This window comes from Gobius niger (genome assembly GCF_951799975.1).
Source record: "Gobius niger genome assembly, chromosome: 19".
Classification (NCBI taxonomy): domain Eukaryota; kingdom Metazoa; phylum Chordata; class Actinopteri; order Gobiiformes; family Gobiidae; genus Gobius; species Gobius niger.
This window is the reverse complement of record NC_136870.1, coordinates 20,940,404-20,963,951: the sequence shown is the minus strand read 5'-3', so window position 1 is coordinate 20,963,951 and position 23,548 is coordinate 20,940,404. Positions and strand designations below refer to the sequence as shown.

At 44.5% G+C, this 23,548-nt stretch overlaps 1 protein-coding gene across 9 annotated transcripts in view; it reads right to left on the bottom strand.

The window, feature by feature from the left end:
* Positions 1-17,152, bottom strand: part of nrxn1a (neurexin 1a) — a 159,952-nt gene extending 142,800 nt beyond the window's left edge. For 4 of the 9 annotated variants that reach the window (XM_079577095.1, XM_079577097.1, XM_079577100.1 and 1 more), the window contains exons 1-2: positions 16,786-17,151; positions 14,707-15,953 (exon numbers count right to left, since the gene is read on the bottom strand). In XM_079577095.1, the coding sequence (XP_079433221.1) occupies positions 14,707-15,439 (733 nt within the window). In that variant the 5' untranslated portion in view covers positions 15,440-15,953; positions 16,786-17,151. Of the gene's footprint in view, positions 1-14,706; positions 15,954-16,785 lie in introns of all 9 variants that reach the window. The other 5 variants (XM_079577092.1, XM_079577094.1, XM_079577093.1 and 2 more) reach the window with 2 other exon arrangements.
* Between the last annotated feature and the right edge of the window lie 6,396 nt (positions 17,153-23,548).

Here is a 23,548-nt window from a genome sequence, read left to right as displayed (position 1 = left end):
TTTCTATGCGCATTAAAAAGGGAACTATATTGTAAGGCGTAATAATACCTTAAGAGCACTTCGACGTCCGCGCAGTAAAGTGAAGATATTACAAATTTTGTGTAGCTATACTTGGATCGTGTAACTACTCACGTATTGAATTTAAATAAGGAAAACGTGGAAGAGCTTGGTCACTTCTAACTTCACCACGCTTGGCCCAGAGAGGAGAGGAGGAGAGGCTAATGCTAACAACGTGCTAAGTCTCAGAATGGAAAAGCGGTGGCCTGTTCCTTTAAGAGCTTAGGATGATTGATTTTACTAATGAAAGAAAATGCAAATAATTTACCGTCTGTCTTAGGAAGTGTTTTATGGTCAGCACATATAGCAGATGAGCTAACATCATTATTTTAAACACTTTGAAAAGTCTATGAGAAACACAAATTGCTTCTTTTTTTTTTTTTTTTTTTTTTCACATCCAAGACAATTTTCGAGCTCCAGAATAAAACATTTTTTACTATTATACTTTTGGATCTAATAAGCAATACATTTACAATTTTAAGCAGCTTCTTTGCAAATTGCCATCTTTAATTAAGGCCAACCATTCATATCTCACACAACTCCAGTCCAAAACAAAGAAACAGCCTCTTAAAATGCGTGTGGTGATGAAGTGTGCGTGTGTGCGTGCCTTCTACTGTGTGCTCATGTGCCTTTGCCCTTGTGCTAGTGGCCTGGCAGAAACAGGTGGAGATATTAGCATGCTAACAGCGGTTTGCCCTCAAGGACGACGTTAGCCGGGCCAGGCCTAACAAGCCCAGTTCAGTGCGCCTTCACCGCGGGGCACGGGCGCGTTGACAGTAATCACATCTGTGGCGCACAATGGGTCTCGAGCTAATCACGCCATGTATCCGAACACATATTTGGCTTTCAGCAGAGACCTCTCAAAATTAATTGTTAAAAGAGCAGTAGGTGGTCAGTAATGGTCAGTAAGAGAAGTGGACTGGGCTTAATTGGGCGTGCACCAGAAATGAGCCAAGTCAAAGCCTGTGGTTCCAATCTTTTCATACAGAGAATACCACTTAAGACAATCTCTCTTTTCGAGTATCACCAGACCTATAGTATATACCAGGTGTGCAACAGAACCAAGTCTAAACTAGGGTTAACCCAGCCCTAAAACAGAGGTAGAGTACTTGAAACTGAAACCAAAAGAAGCCAATGACAAGCCAAGCTCTCATCACCAAATCTAAATGACAAAACCATCACCAATACTGAAGACTAAACTGAATCAAGGCAACATATGGACAAAACGGAGTAAAGCAACTCTAAACCAGGACTTGTTAGATCTAAATCTACCTTAAAGGGGGACATAAACATACCTCCAGTGTTGCTCAGATTGATTCATGTATTTTTGAGTAATCTTTGAATCTCCTGCCAGCAGCCTTTCCTGCTGTTTTGCTGGAGGGGACGAGGCTCCGCCCATGTTCTATTCCTCAGTTCAGCCCACAGCACCCGCCCCTGCAGACTTAGCTTTTATGAACTTTTTTATCTATTTTAAATGCTTTTGTAAGAAATCCATGGCTTTTGCTGTCTGTACTCATTTATAAACGCATAAAGAAAAAAAGAAGACATTTAATAAACAAAGTATTGAAGGGGGAGTGTTCATGGACTCATGAGTTTCTTAAAGAGACAGAAGGGAAATCGCAGCGTCAGGAACAGTGTTGCTATGAGGAAAAAATATTTTAAAGGGACTACACAGAGTTTAACAATTTAAATTATGTATTTTCCACCCCCTACATGTTCAAGCAATGTCCCAATTTGTAGAATGAGCTCAGACCAATTCACCACAACTGCCTCTAAAATCCTGCACTGTCACTCAACTTGCATCTAGTCCCTTTAAGTTGTTTTTGATATTTGCTGCATGTAACAAACAATTTTGGGCGGCATAGTTATTTGAGTATGCTATAGTACTATGTGCCTGAAAAAACATAATACCTCACCTTTAAATTAAAGTTAAATGGGACTAATCCAGGGGTAACCAGAAGTGTATTAAAGGCGTGGAGTGTAAACAGCTATAGGACATTTTTAAAAGAGGGGAAACCTTTAACCTCAAACCACATCCAAGACTATGTGTATAACAAATTTTATAAAATGTGCAAAAGTCAATTCCTTTCCTGATCTCAGCAACTAATCAGAGTCTAGTATCCTCCTGCTTTGACCAATGAGGCGAGATTTTCCTGTGTACCAGCTTGTCAGGTCCAATCAGGAGGGAGGGGGAGGGGGAGGGGCTTGATCATCAACTTTTGAAAATCCTGTTCCTGTCCCCTGCACGATAAGACTATACTATACCTTTTTGTCTACCATCTTAATAAACGTTTACATCCTGGTTTCAAATTTATGGGATCTTTGACCACTGAGAATCATTTCATCAATGCAATACCTCCACAACCTCCTCCAATATCCTGTTTTTTATCCATCTTAATCACCATCTTAACAAGAACTCTTCTATAACAACCATATTAAAAAAGTAATATCCTCTTGCTTTGATGAGAAAGGTAACACTACATTATTACAAAAAAAAAGTTAGATCATTAGTGCGCGAGGACGATGTTTGTAAATGCGAAACGATAGTTGCCCAGTCAGCCCAAAATTGCTCAGCTTTTGCTTTCAACAAGGTCCGGCGGTTGTTCGTTTCCCCCAGCCAAGCATAATTCATTTCGTATTAAAGATTCCGAGCATATTTTTTTCCCCTCCTCCCTAATTTTGAGCGGCTCATAACTTTATCTTCTCCCAGCTACATCTCTTTGGTGCGAGGTTGCCGGGTTCAAAATAACAGCGTGATTTCAAAGTAGAGAGCGGAGAAAAAAAAGAGAAAAAAAACGTCTAGGGTAACTCTGGCAAAAATAAACAGGCAGCAAAATAAATTACTTCTGCACTTCAAGGAGGCGACAAAGCGACTACGGCTTACTAACAAGGACACACTCTGAATAGTACGCGGCAAAGTCTTAACAAATAGTGACCCAGGGGTTTAGTACGCCGTGTAGTGAACGCGAGGTTGTATTTAGCCTATGGACGGCCTACTGAAGAAGATCTAGTTTAATTTATAACGCTATTCATGTTCGGCTCGTAGTGGTCCTTGTTAGGTCAGGTTTTTTTTAACCAACTTTAGTGGTATTTTTTATATTAGATAAGACTTACAAGCTCTAAAAGCACATCAAGATAAATTTGCATCACCAGTGCTATTTACGAAGGAGACATTTCTTGGAGCAAAGGTTTAATACCATTTTAAGTTGATGTTCAGATGTGACACTGCAGGTGGATCGGGATTTATTTTTTATATGCAGTTATCGATTTCAAATTTTTGTTTGCTGTAGACACTGACATAAATATGAGAAATAAATGCATTGCAAGTTTTTGGACATTTTACGTTTTCTTAATAAAATAAGGCCGTTTATGCCTAAGAATGCCCCAAATTCCACATATTTTCGGCGACGAAAGCTGAATAATGGATGGAGCCTGGTTTAGGTTTAGGTTTAGGTTTAGGTTTTTTTTTAAATTTAAAACAATAAATCAGGGAAGGAGTTAGATATTAAAACATCCCTCTGAAAATCCTCCACATTAACCTATGGAGAAACATTGAGTCAGTGCAATAATTAAACATGTTATTGTGAAGATTAGGTATTTTGTTTGTTTCCAGGTGAAAGTTTATATGTTAACATATTGAGTGCCAATAATCTAGACCATTTTTCATGGTAAATGGTAAATGGTCTCAACTTATATAGCACTTTTCCACCTACATTAGGCACTCAAAGCGCTTTACAGCAAGGATCCACTCACCCATTCATACTCGCATTCAATGTCCAATGTACACAGACACTGGGTGCAATGTGGGTGAGGTGTCTTGCCCATAGGACACAACGTGCACTTTCAGGAGGTGGGATTCGAACCCCTGACCTTCCGATCATGAGACGACCCGCTCTACCAGCTGTGCCACTGTCGCCCCAGTGATCCTCATGATATTTGTAGCACCACAGCATATTCTAGATTACAGCTATGGGCACATGCTCTGGCTTGTTTAAAAGACAAGACTCTATTCTCTCCATAGGTGAAAACTGTTTAAGTCTACGTGCCTCGGTTCCTGAGAAATCTAAGCTAAACAGAGGCTAGTTTTGATCAAAATCACAGATTTTTTTTTTGGAAACTGAGATATCACGTGTGTTATGAACCACAACTGTCTCCCTCATTTCACTCTCTTCACTGGGCTGTGATTGAAAACAGGGGCTTCAGAAAAGAACATTAACTATTGAGAACGTCGAGTTCCACGTTGTTTTAAGAGAACATAGAGAAAATGGAATAGAAGAGTTTTGCCTGCAGTGTCTCCCCTTAAAACGATCTGCTTCTTCTGAGAGTCCACGCCTCACTGTGATTGGTTAAATCCACCCATCACTTCGATCTGATGGAGGCTATGTAGTCGTAATTAAGAGCAAGCTATGCTAACTGAACAGACACTATAGGGCTGCGCAGTGATTCGCAATTAAATCGAAAATGCAGTTGTCGTTAGCAAACGGGAAAGACTGCAGTTATTTAGGCAGCACCATCGTTCATTTACAGAGGGTTGTCAGATTATAACACTTTTTTTACATGAGGGTTAGAATGAAAACGATACTCCTGAGCGTATTTGAATTGCTATCATTTCAATTAAACACAATTGTGATACTTGTGGAAAAAGTCTCTAAATTCATTTTCTAACATTGTGCAGCCCAGACGTGAAGCATTTTGATAAAAGTGTCTCTGTGATGTGATCTTTTCTAGTAGCTTGAATGGTATGACTAACACTGTAAAATACACAGAAGAAAAAGTGTTTGTAGTCGTTTGCCGTACAGAATAACTAGTCTTTATCTTACACTGTCAGAAAGTTAAATTACCTTCACAATCCTCGCCAGTCTTTGTCAGCCACTCCACTCAGAACACGTTTTCTCTCAATGCCTCCACATCAATACCACACTCTTATTATTTAGTGCGTACTTTTCATTGTGCCAAGACGCTACATGTCCTTGGTTTACGCGCTACAATTTACAGGAATCAACAGGCTTACAGTCGTCGCTTCAGATAAAACGTTTTCATTATTATCTTTTCCAATAAAACCAGCGCTATTTGCTGCGTGTTTGAAAAAAAGCTTTCATAAATGAATTTCAATATTGTGAGTAATCCACAAAATCCTCCATTGTACCTGCTGCAAATTGACTTAATCTTAAGAAAGATAATAGCGCTCCTAAGGTGCTCAGACAAAAAAACGTGTACCCAATTTTTGGGTAGGGAGAATTTTTCTGTGTCTCTTTTCTCTATTTCTTTTCTCATATTAAACTTTGATTAATAGCACTGCACAGTATATCACAAAGAAGAGCAATACTAGAAAAAGATCATAACAATATTGTGATACTTGACTAAACCTAAACTATGTCCACACAGTGTCCAATCAAATTGTTTAAAAAAAATCAAAGAAATCAGGGGGGGGTTTTCATTAGGTGTGAGAATAAAACTTAAAGGGATATTTCAGGATTTTTGACATAGGGGCTCATTTCCTAGTTATCCAGAGTGTTGCTGATTTCTGGAGATATTTTATTTTGTAATTCATGCAGTTGTTATATTTGAAGAGTTACGAGTCGCTAGGCTAGTGCAAGGCTAGCGCATTTCTATGGTATCAGCTAGCCTGCATTAAAAACAGTCTGACCCGCTCCACAGTGCACCTGAGGCAAATCACTTATAACGCCAGACTAACCATATAAATGTCTGTGTCCATAGAGTAATTTTAAAGATTTTGCATTTAAAATACCTTATATTTGAGCAGCATCAGCTTTGTGGTCGTATAAGCTACACAGCGGCGGAGTGATCTGCTAGAAAATAGTCCCTCAAAATGTGATCATTCATGTGATGCAAGGTCAGTTATATTATTCTGTTGACACAGACATTTATATGGTTAGTCTGGCGTTATAAGTGATTTGCCTCAGGTGCACTGTGGAGCGGGTCAGACTGTTTTTAATGCAGGCTAGCTGATACCATAGAAATGCGCTAGCCTTGCACTAGCCTAGCGCCACGTAACTCTTCAAATATAAGAACAGCATGAATTACAAAATAAAATATCTCCAGAAATCAGCAACACTCTGGATAACTGGGAAATGAGGCCCTATGTCAAAAATCCTGAAATATCCCTTTAAAGAAAAACCAAATCAGAGCTAAAACTGTACTAAATGAGCACAATCATGTCTAAAACTTGACATTTGCAAATTTGTTTCAGACTGTGCTAACAAAAAACGTGTAAACCTCGGTCTGTTTGAAGATTCTGTGGCGACTTGCGATATGAATATTGTGTCATCTAATCTTGCGATAATTTTGTCATACATTGTGCTGTCATTGTGCAAAACACAAGTACACACAAAAGCCAGTCGTTTCGAGACCTCCAGCGAATGACTAACGCTTGTGGGAAAAATAAAGAAGTTGTAAAGATCTTCTTGGCAGCACTCAGGGTTGAAATAACAGCTCAGAATAATCACTGGTCTTTTGAAGGGTCTAAAGTGTGCCACACAGCGCACAGTCAGACTACAGTGGAAACAGCAGTCATGTGAGAAGCCAATACCTACTATTAGCCTTCCACAGTATAGGCATTGCTATAGGCTTCCTGCTGCTGGGGATGTGATGTGTGATTTAGTTCCTCTATGGCGGTTTCTATGTCAATGTAATCGAAATCTGTAGAAAAAGAGCTCATTTTTGTCATCTAGTTGTCAACGATAAACTCATTTAACCTGACACAAACAGTACTATAAGTCTGCTTGTCACCATAGCAACATTTGAAGTTCCATAAATTGAGACAGGAAAATATTGCGAAAAACGACTCTAACAATACTGGATACTGTCAACTCTCAGGTATAAAAATGACAGCAAACCTCTGTTGTAAAATACCACACAAGCTGTGATATGCATGAAAAAATAGAAGTTTTACAAAGAAAAGATAGGGGGGAAATGCTCATAAATGTACAGACGATAAATATCGAGCCCAAAAATGTATTGTTTACTAAACGATAAGTCGGTATAGTAATTATTGTGACAGCCCTATGTGTTAAATAAACTTAATTGTGTTAAAGCAGTACGAAGCAACTCATCCCCCGAGAGGCCATAAGCGCCACTACAGGTGTCCTAGCATGTTGCTTTTTTTACTCATTAATTGTCCGTGAGAGTAAATACTACGCTGACAGAAAAGACATAGGGAGAGAGTGATATTGTACATTCAACTACACAATGGAGATAATCTTTTTCACTCAGAATTGGCTGTAAATACTGTTTAAGTGGCGCTAGCCCGCTGTTAGCTTTGCCTGTTTGCCTGTTAGCTTCTTCTTGGTGATTTCATTGGTGTGTATTGCGTCTCCAACGCGTAGGCAGCAAAGTTGCAATTGTGGTTTTCTGGCCAGAGACACCAGGGGGAGATGACAAACCCCCCAATCATCCATTAACACCACGGAAAGGATTTATTAAGGTAAACAAGTTACATAGTACTGCTTTAATGCACTTTTCAATGTTAACGCTTCAATAAATGTACTTTGGTTTATAAACTTTGGACGCATGACTAGTTTCTTTTTTTACACATTTTAAGGCACATATATTACTTATCATAATTACTTATTGTACTGCAATCCATATACTATCAGCCCCCGAGTATCAGATCGTGACATAAAGTATATAGTCCCAACCCTAAAAGATAATCATGACTGCCCTTACTATAAGCTCAAAAAACTGTTGTTCCACTCATTAAAATATACAGAAATCACCCCAGTCCGAGTAAATCTAAGTCTCTGAAAAAGCCAAAGTCAAGGTTTTTATGAATAATTCATTGTCCAGTCTGCTGTGTGGCGCTGGGAGCCGTCAGAGTAGCAGACACCCTCACTGGTTTCGATCACATGTTGGGATTGCTATGGATTACTGCCTTTGTGCCACATTCTCCGACCGATACCACGACGGAAGACATCGATCCGAGCTGCAGCGGAGTGACATTTACAGCAAACATCCGCTGTCCACATATATAATACACATAATATAATACAGCCCGCAAATCACTTCCATTAACTAACGCCTATATGTGGTGATATTTATACCTCTAGATTGTGTGCTTTTCTTTTCACATTTTACTTTCTAGTCTTGACTTACACTACCACCATGAAGGACAATTGAGCGCCTGCATAAACGCACATCACCAACAAGTACGTCCAAACTCATTTTACCTCGTAGTATTGCAAACATTGATGGATTTTCCGAGTATAGCGCCTGCAGACAGGAAGAGGCAGCGCAAACCAATAAGCAGTGGAATTGGGGTGTCTGCTTTCAGTGGAGGAAATTAATTAATGAAATGATTGAAAGGTCTAAACCGTGGCAATACTCGAGTGTCAATTTCCATTACGGAGGCAATCTTTAGTAAGCATTGCCTGCCTCATCTCATCTACGCGTCCTGTATCCCCCGGACCACTGTTTACAACGCCGGGTTTTACAAATTCTTAAGCCAAATGTACAGTGATCGAGTTCAATGTCGACAGGAGCCCCCCCTTATCAGAATTTAAACTTCATAACCCGGCGCTATGGGTAAACCGGAGTCACAATTTACGGTAAAAGCATCCATACCAAGCACATCGCAATCTTAGCTAACCAAAGCATCTTTCATAGCAGTATTTCAGAAATGATGTTCGGAAAATATCAAATCCCTTTTTGTTCCTGACAAGTACACAATAAGAACAGTATGTATCTTTTGTTCGATAAAGATTCATTTCACTGTGCATATTTCAACCATGGAGGAGACTGAAATACAAAAATCACATGTGTTTCGCATCTATAAATGACTAAACTCCAGAGCTACGGGTTTTTACACTCAATAAGAGATACAGGAACATTTAGTCATTGGCTGTGGACATGACATCGCTTAAAAATTGCAACTATTTCCAAAAGCTATTGTGACTAAAGTGCGGTTGATTGGGGAGCTCTGGCAAAAACACCATATTGAGATGCAATGTGAAGTACAGCCTTTATATTGTGCAATGAAGTGTTTTGACTAAGTCCTTGTTGATCTATAAGCAATTAAATCAATCAAACAGTCATACTCCTACACAAGTAAGACTACCAGTTATATATTAACTGGTAGTCTTCCCTATGCAAGATTCCCCCTGTCTTTAAAATGCTTTCTGTCATAATACTGCACACATTGACACACTGTCGACCAACATCCATTGCCTGCAGGCGGAAAGAGCCAAGTGCACAGCTACAGTGCAAGCATTCTGTATTCTGGGAGTCGGGTGTCAGATGTGAAGAGAAAAACTGGGGGAGGGTTACGGTAATAGTTACTGTCCCCGTAGGGAAATATGTTTTCTGCATTTGACCCATCCTTGGGGAAAGCCGTCAAGACGGTGCCGCAAGATTAATCGAAAATCTCGATCTCAGTTTTGATCAGTTTCAGTAATCGCCATGGGGCCCTATAATTGTCATGTTTACAGACAATGTTTAAGGCATTAACAGCGTCAAGGTTTGGAGTTGGGATGAGAACAATGCCAGGTTTATATTAAGGCAGTCACGATAGTTACTGTATCGACTTCTCTTTCATTATATGACAGTATATGACAACGATGTATTTGAGGATATAATGGACAAATTACTTCAAATCCCAGCCTTACGCCTATTGGGAAGATTAAGATAAGATAAGATAAGATAAACCTTTATTCATCTCACAAAGGAGAAATTCACTTGTTACAGTCGGCGTTACTTCACAGTCTTATTGTACAGTCTGACAGCAGTGGGGATGAAGGCTTTGCGGTAGCGCTCCGTCCTGCACTGAGGGTGTCTCAGTCTGCCACTGAGAGAGCTGCACAGCTCTTCTACAGTCCCGTGCAGTGGGTGGGAGGTGTTGTCCATGATGGAGGTGAGCTTGGCTAACACCCTCCTGTCCCTCACCTCCTCCACAGAGTCCAGGGGGCAGCCCAGGACGGAGCTGGCCCTCCTGACCAGCTTGTTCAGTCTGTTCTTGTCCCGCTCTGTGCTACCCGGGGCCCAGCACATTGCAGCGTAGTGGAGAGCAGAGGCCACCACAGAGTCATAAAAAGTCCTGAGCAGAGGCCTGCTCACTCCGAACGACCTCAGTCTCCTCAGAAGGTGAAGGCGACTTTGGCCCTTCTTGTACAGGGCGTTGGTGTTGTGGGACCAGTCCAGTTTATTGTTGAGGTGAACACCCAGGTACTTGAAACTGTCCACCTCCTCAATGTCCTCCCCCTGGATGTTCAGCGGTGTGTACGGCAGTGGCTTCCTCGTGAAGTCGATCACCATCTCCTTCGTCTTACTGATGTTCAAGCACAGGTGGTTGCGCTCACACCAGTCCACAAAGTCTATGATGACTGACCGGTACTCCAGGTCGTTCCCGTTAGACACACAGCCCACGATGGCGGAGTCGTCGGAGAACTTCTGGAGATGACAACTGTCCGTGTTGTATGTGAAGTCCGATGTATAGATGGTGAAGAGAAACGGTGAGAGGACGGTGCCCTGAGGGGCCCCGGTGCTGCAGACGACCACCTCAGACTCACAGCTGCGCAGCCGCACATACTGTGGTCGGTCCGTGAGGTAGTCGATGGTCCATGCGGTGAGATGTTCATCCACTCCCGCGTCCTCCAGCTTCCCCCGCAGCAGCGCCGGCCTGATGGTGTTGAAGGCACTGGAGAAGTCAAAGAACATGACCCTCACAGCGTTCCCGGCGTGCTCCAGGTGCGTGAGCGCCCGCTCCGACAGGTAGATGACAGCATCCTCCACTCCGATGTTGGGTCTGTAAGCAAACTGCAGCGGGTCAAGGGTGGGGCTTACCACAGAGCGGAGGTGGGTGAGGATGAGCCGCTCCATCGTCTTCATCAGGTGGGAGGTCAGGGCGACTGGTCTGTAGTGGGCCGGTTCCCTGGCGTGCGCTGTTTTAGGAACTGGAATCAGACAGGAGGTCTTCCACAGGACGGGGACCTTCTCCAGGCTGAGGCTCAGGTTGTAGATGTGGCAGAGGACCTCGGAGAGCTGGTCTGCGCAGGTCCTCAGCAGCCTGGGACTGATGCCATCTGGTCCTGCAGCTTTCCCCCGCTTCAGTCGCCTCAGCTCCCTCCTCACCTGGTCCGGTGTGATGGAGAGGGGGGAGTGAGGGGGGGACCGGTGTGGGGGTGGACTGCCGGGGGTGGGGCAGGTGCTAGAGGAAGTCCGTATGATGGGGGCTGGAGACGTGGGTGCAGGGGGGCTGGAGGCAGGTGAAGGTGGTCGGGGGAGGGGGGCAGTGTCCACTGTGCTGGAGACGCGTGAAGAGGAGGGAGTGGGGGGAGAATCAAACCGGTTGAAATGTTGGTTGAATTCATCCGCCCCGCGCTGGTCTCCATCAGCTGTCCCTCTGGCACTCTGTCCAAAACCGGAGATGTTCTTCAGTCCCCTCCACACGTCCCGTGCGTTGCCCTGCGCCAGCTTCTGCTCCAGCTTCTCGCCATAGTCCTTCTTGGCCTTCCTGATCCTCCACTGGAGTTCGTGCTGGACTCTCCTCTGCTCCTCTCTGTCCCCTGAGTTGAAAGCCCTTTTCTTTTGGTTCAGGAGGGCTTTAAGTTCAGGGGTCACCCAGGGGTGGTTGTTGGAGAAACACCGTACCTTCCGGGTTGGTACAGTGTTTTCCACACAGAAGTTGATGTAGTCTGTGATGCAGTGGGTCAGGCTGTCGATGTCATCTCCATGAGAGCTGCAGATCATGTTCCAGTCTGTGGTCTGGAAACAGTCCCTAAGTCTCTCTTCAGCCTCTTCACTCCACACTTTCACAGACCTCTTCTGTGCTGGCTCTCTTCGCACCTTGGGTGTGTAATCCGGCCGCAGTAGGACGAGATTGTGGTCTGAGCGTCCGAGCGGGGGGAGGGGGGCAGAGGTGTAAGCGCCCTTCACGTTAGCATACAGCAGGTCCAGGGTCTTATTGTTCCTTGTGTGGCACTTAACATACTGCGTGAGTGTGGGGATAGTGGCAGAAAGAGAGGCGTGATTAAAGTCACCGGTGATGAGCAGCAGGGCGCGGGGGTGACGCATCTGGGTCTGGGTCACGGTACTGTGGATGCGCTCACAGGCTGCGGCGGCGTCGGCCGAGGGGGGGATATACAAGCACAACACCACCATGTGTGAAAACTCCCTCGGTAGATACCTAGGCCTCATGCTGACGACGATCATCTCCAGGTCCCGGGTGCATATCTGTTCTTTCACGTGCGCGTGGCCGGGGTGGCACCATCTCTCATTCACAAACACAGCCACTCCCCCGCCTTTCTTCTTCCCGCTCCCCTCCACACACCGGTCTGCGCGCGCCAGTTTAAATCCGTCCAGGGAAACCACAGAGTCCGGTATATTCCCGTTCAGCCACGTCTCCGTAAAGCACATCAGTCCGCACTCCCGATAAGCCCTCTGATGTCGGGTCAGTGCGGCCAGCTCCTCGGTCTTGTTCACGATGGAGCGCACATTACCCAGGATGACGGAGGGTAGCCATCTTCTCCTCTTGCGTCCACCTCTGCAGCCTCTGCGTTTTCTGCGTATCTCGGCGGGGATCACCGGCCTCTCCACATGCATGAGAGGTGAGTCCTTGAGTCCGAGAAGCTGCTCCCGTGAATAAACAAGAGGACTGTGTGTGTCACCGTGGCAACGAGAACAACAAAAAGATGCAGATCCCAAAAATGCTGAAGACATTGCAAATAAAAGGGAAAGTGCAACAAAAAAACAGCTTCCCCTGTGCACAAATGCACAATGTCTAGTCTACTTGATGAAATTTTTAAAAAAAACACGTCTATAAATAAAGATAAAAGCAAAAAGTGTAAGAGAGGTAACAGAGCCAACGCAACTAGCTGCCAGTTAGGGCCGGCGCCATAGCAACAATAACTAATTAATTCAGTGATATTTTATTCTTTTTTTTCTACTAATACTAATTTCCTGGCAGATATGTTCTACAGTCAGTGTTTATGCTGCTCTGATGGAGCTGAGCGTAGCATAATTTATATCATGTCCACAACATTATCAAACATTAAAACGATATAAAAAAAAAATCCCATTTTCTAATGTAGTAATTTATATTTTCCCTAAAGTGAGCTGTGTTTCATTGTATATCATGTTTATTGTAGGATGTTTTAAGAGAAAGTTATTTTCAAACAAAGCTTTTGCTGTCATTCTTCTCCATATTGTCCTGCACTAATTTCAAACAAATCAAACATGCAATTTTAATATACACAATTTTTCAATCGCACACATTTGGCAGCAATAATATAGATTGTATATCCAATATTCTTTACCCCTGTCTCCATGGGGCCTTATCATGTATAACACCTTCTCATCCTGTATCTACAAACATTCATTTTCCTCTTCTGGACATTCAGAGTTTCCAAAATTGCAGAGCGCCCTGTGTCAAAACAAGCTGCCCAGGACGTTTTAGATTGAGGGGCTAAAGTGGACCACCAAACCCAGACACGAGGGAGAACATGCAAACTGCACACGGAGACGCCCAAGTCTATTTGGGAAATCGTGCCGCTAACGACTTTGCCACCTTTACTGCCTTCAATCCTTCTCTCTAATTAAAACCCAGGGGGAGGCAGCAAGTACAAGCATTGGGGGGGGGGGGGGGCTAACTCCATGTGAGGTCGTCTTTACCGGCCCTGTCTCCATAGTAACACAGCCCATCCGATTGTCCTCTTATAGGCTATGTGGTGGGTACTAGCAAAAACAGGAGGTGCTTTGACAGATGATGGCATTGCAGCTCCGGCCATTCCCTCTCCTGCTATCTCTGACGTTTGGGAAGATGCATTTGTGTCATCCGCAGCAACAGAAATCAATAGCTGACTGCGCGGAGCTGAAAAGGATCCGTGCGCCATCGAAAGAAGAAAAAAAAAATAACAGTGGTCCAAAGAGCTATTGATTAAAGATGCAGATTTGCTGTTGCCTTTGCTGTATCACTGCATTGTGCTGCTATTGGGCAGTCTATTAGCCAGACATTTATTCACAAGTCACGATTATTAAGTCCAATATGATGTCAACTGTAATGAGCAAAAGGTGCTGTAATTAAGTGTGTGTTTTGTAGATTATCAAAAAATTCCACTCAAAAGGAAGGCAAAATACCAGATTTTCAAAAGAGGATATTGCACTTTTCTATCAATGACATATGACATACCTATATACTCATGCCATATTAAAGGACTGAGGTTTTGGGTTGCACACTTTTCAACACACTATTGTATGTGTAAAGGCCATCTACTACAATCAATGCCAATCTATTAACACGGGGAGCCAGGTGTCCACCATGTAACAGCCACTGATTCCAGCCACTGATTCCAGGCTCTTAGCCTTCTTCCAATTAAAGCCTCTCATCATGAGCCAAGAAGCACATTCCTATTGATCCATACCAGTGTTTCTCCTTAGCCGCAGACAACACGACATACCACTGTAGGTCCTCACTGGGCTGTGGGATTTGGTCTCCACTCTGAGCGTCATTGTGTCTCACAGACTCGTTCAGGTGTCTGTGCTAGAGTGAGTTTAGGTGCGACAGCTCTGCAGGTGTATGTTTAATTAACACAGTGATGATCGTTAGCGCGTGGCGCTCTGTGAGCTGCTCCTGAGAGCTGAGGCCTGTTGTGTTTGTGTTGTTTAAAGATGGAGGTGTGATGGGCATGGTTCGAGCCTTACCTTCGCTGCAGTCGTTGCCTTGGTAACCGGTGTCAGAGCAGTCACACACGGCCTGGTCGTTCACGACGCTGCACACCCCTCCGTTTTGGCACTGGTGGTCCGGCCCGCAGCCCGCCGTAACGGTGACACCTTCAGAGCTGTCCAGAGTCGCCATGGTGCCGTTTACACTGAGCGCAGTGATCCAACCGCGGAACGGCGGTTGCTCCCGAACAGAGGCCGAGGTGAGGCGCAAGGGCGAGGAGTGCAGCTCTGATGTGATCCCGCCCACAAACGTGGGACTAAACACCGTCATGTCTCTCCTCTTACTTTTGACTTCTGCCCAGCCCTCCACCCGACCATCCACCTCCAGAGAGGTGTTCCTCCAGTCCCTCTTGATCCGTACAGCGTGCCAGTGCCCGTCGCTCACGGCGACACCTGACTGCAGCTCTGCCGGTTCGGCACAGAAGATGGAGAAGCGCAGGCGCAGGTGTCCGTGCATCAGCAGCAGCTCCAGGAAGTCGCAGAAGCCCTCGTCGTCCAGGTAGAGCAGCAGGCCCTCCTGACTGTGAGTCCGCAGACTAAAGCTCAGTACACTCTCACAGCAAGCGTTCCACACAGGGAAGCGTCCCCACTGGCTGGACACCCCGCCAAACTCCAGCACCTCACCCTGGGCCTGGCCCCCCACGCTGCACAGGCATAGCCCCAGGAAGAGCAGCGGGGCAGCCGCCCAAACGCACACCGCCATGGCACTCATACAAGCTCCTCTCACGCACACAGATAGAGGCTAGAGCTGGGCCGCACCACAGGGCCTACAGCTCATGGTGGCACTGCAGACGATCAAGAGGAGCTGTTCTTCTATGGGACTCCAAGATACGAGGTGAAGAGCGGAGGTCCTTAGCTCAGACAGGGCATCGTCTTCAGCCCTGGTGTATGTCTACAGTCTAACGGCTGCTCTCATTCATTCTTCATGAGCGACGCGCCACTCCAGGTGTGTCTGTGTGTACATGTGTCTCAGTGTTAGATATGTGACAAATTGGATGTGAACTCCATCTTTGTGGCCTAGATAGGGCCTTATCCCCCATGCAGCCAACTCCCCACGGAGTGTGCCTATGTGCTGTGTGTCTCACACGCTGGTAATGGAGAGAAATGACGCTGTCATAGCAGCCTCCTCCTCTGTGTTCACGGGGCAGATTTAGAGTGTGTGTGGGCAAATATGTGTGTGTCACTGAGGTGTATCTCACTGCCGCGTCATCACTCTCTCCAGCGACCTACGGAGAAACAGAGACAGCACAATCAGCCAGGGTCACACACGCACCGCGCACGTCAGAAATATGAGGCCATCTCAAAACACCTGAGCAGACAAATAATCAAACCATTCCTTCTCCTGTGTTCAGATCTGATCACGAGCCAACAGCATACACACCGGAGACTGAAGTGTACGTGCATAAACAGCATCTCCACGGAGCACCCATCATGCAGCAGGAGATTTTTTAAAGTAGATTGCCAAAGCTGTCATCACCATGAGCTTCATTCACACTCGGGGAAAAGAGCAGGTTTTCTGTCCGGTAGCTAAAGCGCGGTCCTGCTCGGTCTCGCAGCGGTAATTGGCGGTAAAGCTGCAGTTTGTGTGGGCTCCGTCACAAAGAGCGGGTGAACCACACGCTGCAGCGGATGACTCAAGCGCCGATCTCTTATTGAATTAGCGGCGTTTAATATTTCCATCTCGGACACACATCCTCAGCTCAAACACAGATAACAGTAAATTACGCGCATAGTTTTAATCCGAGAGAGAGGGCGCTGAAAGATGAAAAGCCAGCGACATCACGGTTATTGATAGACGGGGTGAATGAATGCGGTTGAAATATCGATTCTCGATTTGTGGCCATACCTCCCCCCTCTCTCCATTTTTCCTCCCGCTACTCATCACCTGCCGCCAACAAACACTCAAATTGCGCTCACCTTCGTGTACTTTTCAAAGACTCGTCGCTTCAAAATCACTTCCCAGCTCGCAAAACACCAACTTGACCAACATGAAAAGAGGACACACACAAAAAAAAGAAAGAAAAAACGCGCTTCGACATTTGCGCTTTTGGCACTTACCTTTTTACGCACGCCTGACGCTTTCTTGGCAACATTTGGATTCCCGTTGAAGGCGAATCGTTGGGGGTAAAACGCGCAGGCACGGTGAATGCTCTTTCTAAAAAAATGCGCCCCCCAAAAAAAACAACCCTTCTCCTCCGTCTCGATGTTTTCCCCCTTCGTTCGTCCCTCTAGCCGCTCTCTCGAGGAGGGAAAGGTGCAGTCTGCCGTTGGTCACGTGGTCCGAGGGAAGGAGGAGAGGAGAGAGGGAGCGAGGGTGGGATGGATAGACGGAGAGCGGATAGGCGGGGCCGTGGGCTAATGCAGCAGCAGCAGCAGCAGCAGCAGCAGCACCTTGGACAGCACCGAACGCAATCACCACGAGAAGATGGAGGAGGAAAAGAAGGCGAGAGGAGCGAGTGATTAGCTGTTTGAGTGGCAGCCAGGCACGAAGGCGCGTAAAGTCGCTCGGTACAGAGAGAGACGCGGGGCGGGGCTTTAGCGACTGTACATGTGCACGTAGATCAACATTATTTGCAACAAATAAAACAAAAATATAGGACGGAAAACATTACCAATAAGGTGATACCGCGTAAATGGGTAGTTTTAGACTTTGGATTGCCTATTTGGACAAACCAACTCTGGGAATGAATCACTGAGGACAAATAAACACATGGACGAGTTGATAAGTTAAAGCATAAAACACGCATTAACCGAGCACATTTTCTCCAGTTCGACTTTACCCAAATCTAAAAGCTTCTCGGGAAAAAAGTCGCAGCAAAAACAACGAAAAAGTGACGACAATGCGGTGACGACGTGAGGAAAAATCTTTGATCAGTTTGTAGGTCTTAGCTTTCAAATGAGGCGTTACACTCTCCTAGAGGCTGTAAGCTCCAGTCAAGAAGCTTTTAGAGCTGGGTTAAAGCTGAACTAGAGACAATGTGCTTGGTTAATGTGGGGGTTAAGGGTTAAAGGAACAGGCCAGCGTTTTTCCATACTGAGATATGTTCTTACCTGAGCTTAGACGAGTTGATGCGTACCTGTCTGGTCTTTGTGCCTGTGGAAGAGCGTAGTAGCTTCCAACTTCACACCCGTTTGGAGCTATAGGAATTTGCTGGGTGAGCGATATTTTAGGTCATTTTGCGTGACTGAGCGCACGCACAAAGACCAGACAGGTACGCATCAACTCGTCTTAGCTCAGGTAAGAACATTGTCTCAGTAGAATGGTGGCCTGTTCCTTTAAAGGGGCTAGATGCAAGTTAGCCATTTTTATACTCACTACTGCCACCTCGGGTCACACGTGTAACTGTACCTTCTATATTAAGCTTGTGCATGACGGCACTTCGGACCGAATTAACACCTTTTTCAGTGACAGTGCAGGATTTTAGAGGCAGTTATGGTGAACAGGTCTGGGCTCATTCGACACATTAGGACATGGCTGGAACATGTAGGGGGAGGAAAATACATCATTTTGACATTTTTAGTCAAAATGGATAGTGGATAGTCCCTTTAAGTTAAAAAAGGCGACCAAAAAACACATTCACGTTTTAACAAATAACATACACAGGTGTAATATCCAGGTATAATAAATAAAACTGTGATATTGTAGGACACAGTTAGACCCAGCCTGCAATTCTTCTTCTTCTTCTTCTTCTTCTTCTTCATGTCAGGAAAATCAACCACATAGCCCTGTTACTTGGATGAGATCATAATCAAAATCAAAAGAAAAAAAAAATATTTTAAGTCAGTCAGACTAAGATTTAAGCTGAAAATGTGAGTTCTTCGAGATGGAAAGCCGCAGAAGTAAAGGCAGAGAGCACGGGTCAGGGATAGCAGTCCACAATGAAAGAAGAAGGTTAGAGATGAGTTAACTTGAGGTAGAAACCAAACAAAGGCTGGACTATTGGGCGGAGGAGGAAGCAAGGTCTAAATTTTAAACCAGGACCAAACCACCACATTATGATGGACAAATCCAGGACTGCATAGGAATGTATTGTGCCTATAAATTGTCGTCACCCGGACATAAAGATGGGTGTTTTTATAAGTTAAACCTCTCCTCTAGGATCAGGGGTTCATCTTAGAAAGGCACTCATCTTTACTGTAAAATGGTACTCTCAATTTGTTCAAAAACCTCTTTCGTTTAGTGACGGTCAGTATCAACGACTGTTTACTCTGAGATGAGTGTTCTCCAAAATGTCTTCAAAAGCTCTAATACAGAAAGGTTTCTAATGCTCTTAAGCAGTCGTCCATGCTTAGTACTTTAGACGTTTCACTTTAACGCAGACTTTGATTACTTTATGAATTAGCATTTGTCTTGGCACTATATATAGGCTTTAATGTTCTCCAAGTTTTCTTTTTTTTTTTTCCACTCTGGGAAAGACTTCAACCCGTGTCTGATAGATTCTTGGTGGACCCTGTATGAATATGGGTGGTCTGTGCATGTACCTCTGTCATGTGATGTGGAATTGTTGGGAGATGAGGGGTTACTATGGAAACTATCTCAGCATCAGCACCATCTGGTTTCCCGTTGGACTGACCTCCCCCTCCAGAAAACAGAAAAAAAAATGAAACTCCTTACCTCTTCCTCTGACCTTTGGGACCAAATGGCATTATCAAATCAGGGCAATCCTCCATGGCTCCTCTGTGCAATCAAAAGAAAACTATAAATACCAGGGAAAATTACATGGCTGGGTATTGTATGTATGGATACTCTTGAAGGTACATTGTCATCTTTTTTATTTTACAGCGGGCTAATATGGAGTATGGAGTGAATAAATAAAAACAGTGTTACAGCGTTTTGCTCGTCTCCCATTCGTACAGGACTTTTCTAGCATACTGAAAGGTTGTTAAGTTATTACCATAGTGTTATTTGTTCTCTACATTGAAATATTTCACTTTTAAGACCAAAATCAAAAGCTGCAGGCTGACTTTTCATACCTATATATATTTATGCCATATGCACTGTACCTTGAGCTATACTGTTGCAATTTAAAAGAGCTATTTGTTAATTCAGTATATGAAAAAGCCTTTGTGGTGAAAGCCGAAACGTGCACTACTCCTAACGACTTCAACAACCCCTCTCTACTATGTTGCCCTTTAACCTGTTTACTGTTTAGGGTTAAAGTGATTTCCTCCAATGATGCATTACCGAATCCCAAGGCGTATTGACAGGAGAGCTTATGTGCCAGTGTGAAAGCCGAGACCTTGAAGTTTCTTTATGTGTAAGATCTGTGTGAGTGAAACACAACTTACATCACACTTGCCATTAACCTTAACCCGAACACCCTGATCCAAAGTTGTAAAGTGAAATATACCTGGAAGTCATGATTATAAAGGTCCTGCCTAAAGATTTGAAGAGGAGCCTGAGCAGTTATTTGATTGGCCAAACGAAAAACAATAAAAGTTAAACAGTTCAGTCAAAGAAAACAGACATGAGACAATTCCAAATGTACAATATCAGAGCCGAAACTGTGGACAGTAAGTCAGAGCCGATCTCAACCATTGTTTGTCAGTGAAAACCTCCATAACCCAGGGGTGGCTTCGTGTAGAATAAACATGTTTACACCCGGCTGGTCTCTCTGGAAATGTTCTTTCATGACATTGAACAAGAACACGAGACTTTGATGTGGGGATCTCAAACTGTGGAAGCCCGTGGCGAGTCTGACTGACAGCCCTCTCAATTTATGTATCCGTATGTGCTTCATGTTTATGTCAAGGCAAGTCTGGCAAATCGATGCAATGATGCTCCCCTGAATGAAACTGTAGATGATGTTTGCCAACCATTTTGCTTCATGTTGCGAAGGAAGATGTAATTATGTGTAATTGCAAAACATTGTTCTGTGAGCTGTGGGTAATTTTGGTTGTTTTTTCAATGACGGTACCTCCATGCTTTCAACGGCTTTCGTTAGCACTGTGCGCATAAGGTTTTTGTAAGCATCTCTTTTTTTCTACAATTGCTTTTCCATTAACAAAGGAACTGTCACGTAAATGCCTGTTTGCTCGTTTGACAAAAACATAATAATTACAGAGCATTGTTTTTGTAGATCCGATTAAAATGGAGGGTTTATTGTTGAAAGATATCGCCTCTGTATAATATGTTTTAGGGATCAAACTATGACAGTTGGACGGTTGAGCACAGGGTTATAACCTGAACACGATGTACACTGCCTGACCAAAGGAAAAGACTTTGGAAAGACTGTTCATCCCAGTTGCTAATGTCAATGCAGTGTGTGAGTGGTCCTGATTGGAGAGGTCGTTGGTGTAACGTGGATGACTCTGCGTTGTGTTATTTAGTAACGGTCAGGAGACGGGGTTGTTTTACAAGGGTTCTTTATCTGTGCAACAGACAAAAACGGCTGGTCAGCCTTGAACCTGGAACACCAACACTCATAGCAGCTCGGCTGCGCATTGACAGAATGGTGCCGAGCTCACGTCGCCCCCACTATTTATAGAGTTTGCCGCCACTAGAGGGCGCTGCCCCACGATTAACACCAGTATCAAGTGGAATACAATAATTTACTGTTACATTCCCCTCTGCTGAATTCCACTTGACCCATAACAAAAAAACAAAATAGACCAGCACTGCACAGGGTACAAAAAACAAAAAAACAAACAGCGTGTAAAATCCATACTTATGTGTACAGGAAACATATAAAGCACTCTAGTTCCCAACCGTACTAGCGAGGTTATGTCGAGCACCTGATACAGCTACAAAACCCAGCAAAATAACCATCCCCGAGGGATCAGTGTGAGACCGGAATGGCCAAAACCCATCTACACACATAGGGTAAATAGAATATGCCCACTTACATATTCTGTAAATGTAACTGCAGGTACACCTCAAAGTACATAAAACAAAAATCACGCTTGTACAACAAACAGTACAAACTCAAAATGGCAACATCACCAAAATGTTGCAAAACTCTCCCCAAAAAAATGGGTACTGAAAACTACTAAAGTCCCGAAAAAAAATTACAGGACTGAAACAGATTTTTGGTGCATCATCTGAATAAGTCGAGTCACTGGTCTCAGTAAACGTCCAGCTCTAGATCTATGGTCAGTTACTGCGTTAGCTGAAGTCACAGTGGGGACGATAGGCATGTCAGAGTCAGGGGTCACAGTAGTCTCTGGGTCAGGGTGTGGGACAGGGGTTTGTGCGAGGCTAGAGTCCACAGAACCACTCCCTGGCTCATTCAAAGGGACATTGTCCGGGACAGCATCCTCCACATTTGTCACACTGCCCGTATTTGATGGCAACTCCGACACCCATGCTCTGGTTCTAAACTCTGCCGATTCTGAGGATGCATCAGCGACTGTAGACCTACTGAGGTCCACTGAACTCGACACGGGGGACAATATTTGTTCCTCTTGGTTATTTAGTTCGATTTCAGGTAAGGGCAAAAAGTTAACTGGCATTATCAGATTGCGATGTACGACTTTCATCTGTCCATTTGTTGGGTTTTGAATCTTAAATGTGTGGCTCTCATCATTTTTCTCCACCACCACATAGATTTTATTCTCCCAGCGATCAGCGAGCTTTCTTTTGCCACGTTCACCTTTGTTGGCCAATAACACACGATCATCCACCTCAACAGGAGCACCGCGCACTTTCTTATTGTACAGTTCAGTGTGGCGCTGAAGTTGTTTTGTTGCTGTCGACTGTGCTACTGCCATAGCCTCTCTCATGTTTTGACGCAAGGATTCAACATAGCGGTCATAGTCCACAACCTCCGGATCCTTGAGCACTGAGCCAAACATAACGTCCACTGGAAGGCGCGGAACTCTCCCAAACATGAGCAGGAATGGGGCATAGCCAGTTGTCTCGTGTATAGTACAGTTGTATGCAAACGTCAGTGATTTTAGAGCTTGGGGCCAACGATGTTTTGCTCTTGGTGGAAGTGCTCGAATCATGTTGCCAATAGTACGGTTCATCCTTTCACACGAGCCGTTACCCATTGGATGATAGGGAGTAGTGTGCGATTTTTGCACGCCTGCAACATGTAGTAATTCCGCTATCAGAGCACTCTCGAAATTGGCTCCCTGATCAGAATGCAAACGTTTTGGAAATCCATAGACACTGAAGTAGTTGTTCCACAGCTGATGGGCGACTGCTTTGGCTGACTGGTTAGGACACAAGAAGGCGTGCGCCATTTTAGTGAAATGGTCTGTTGCAACAAGCACATCAAGGGACCTATTAGCAGAATCTTCAGCTGTCCAGAAATCAATACTGACAAGTTCAAGAGGCTCAGAGGTTCTAATATTTTCTAAAGGCGCTCTGGCTTCAGGCTCAGGGGTTTTGCTTACTACACAGCGCCTGCAGTGTTTAACATAGTCCATAACATCCCGAGAGAGCCCTAGCCAGTGAAACCTCTGTCTTGTTAAGTACAAAGTCCTTTGCTGTCCCTGGTGGCCAGCCTCATCATGAACACCTTTTAGCACTTTGTGGCGTAATGAGAGGGGGACAACAAACAGGTACGTTTTTCTTTTATTGACTGGATCCTTTGTCACACGGTATAGTACTCCATCTCTCATAGTTAGTTTCTCCCAGTCCCGCAATATTTTGTTTGCACCAGCAGATTCCTTTGCACGTTCCCTCCTTGATGGTCTCCTTCCTCTTTCCACATAGAAAATGACTTTGCTCAGATCTGTATCATTTCTCTGTTTGTCCTTTAATTCATTGTGGGAGAGAACCTGAGAGTCAATTTGTGGGGGCAACAGGACTGACTGCGTGAACTGGGGCAGGAGCAACGCGTGTGGGCACAAGTCTGAATCGCGGCTTTTAAGT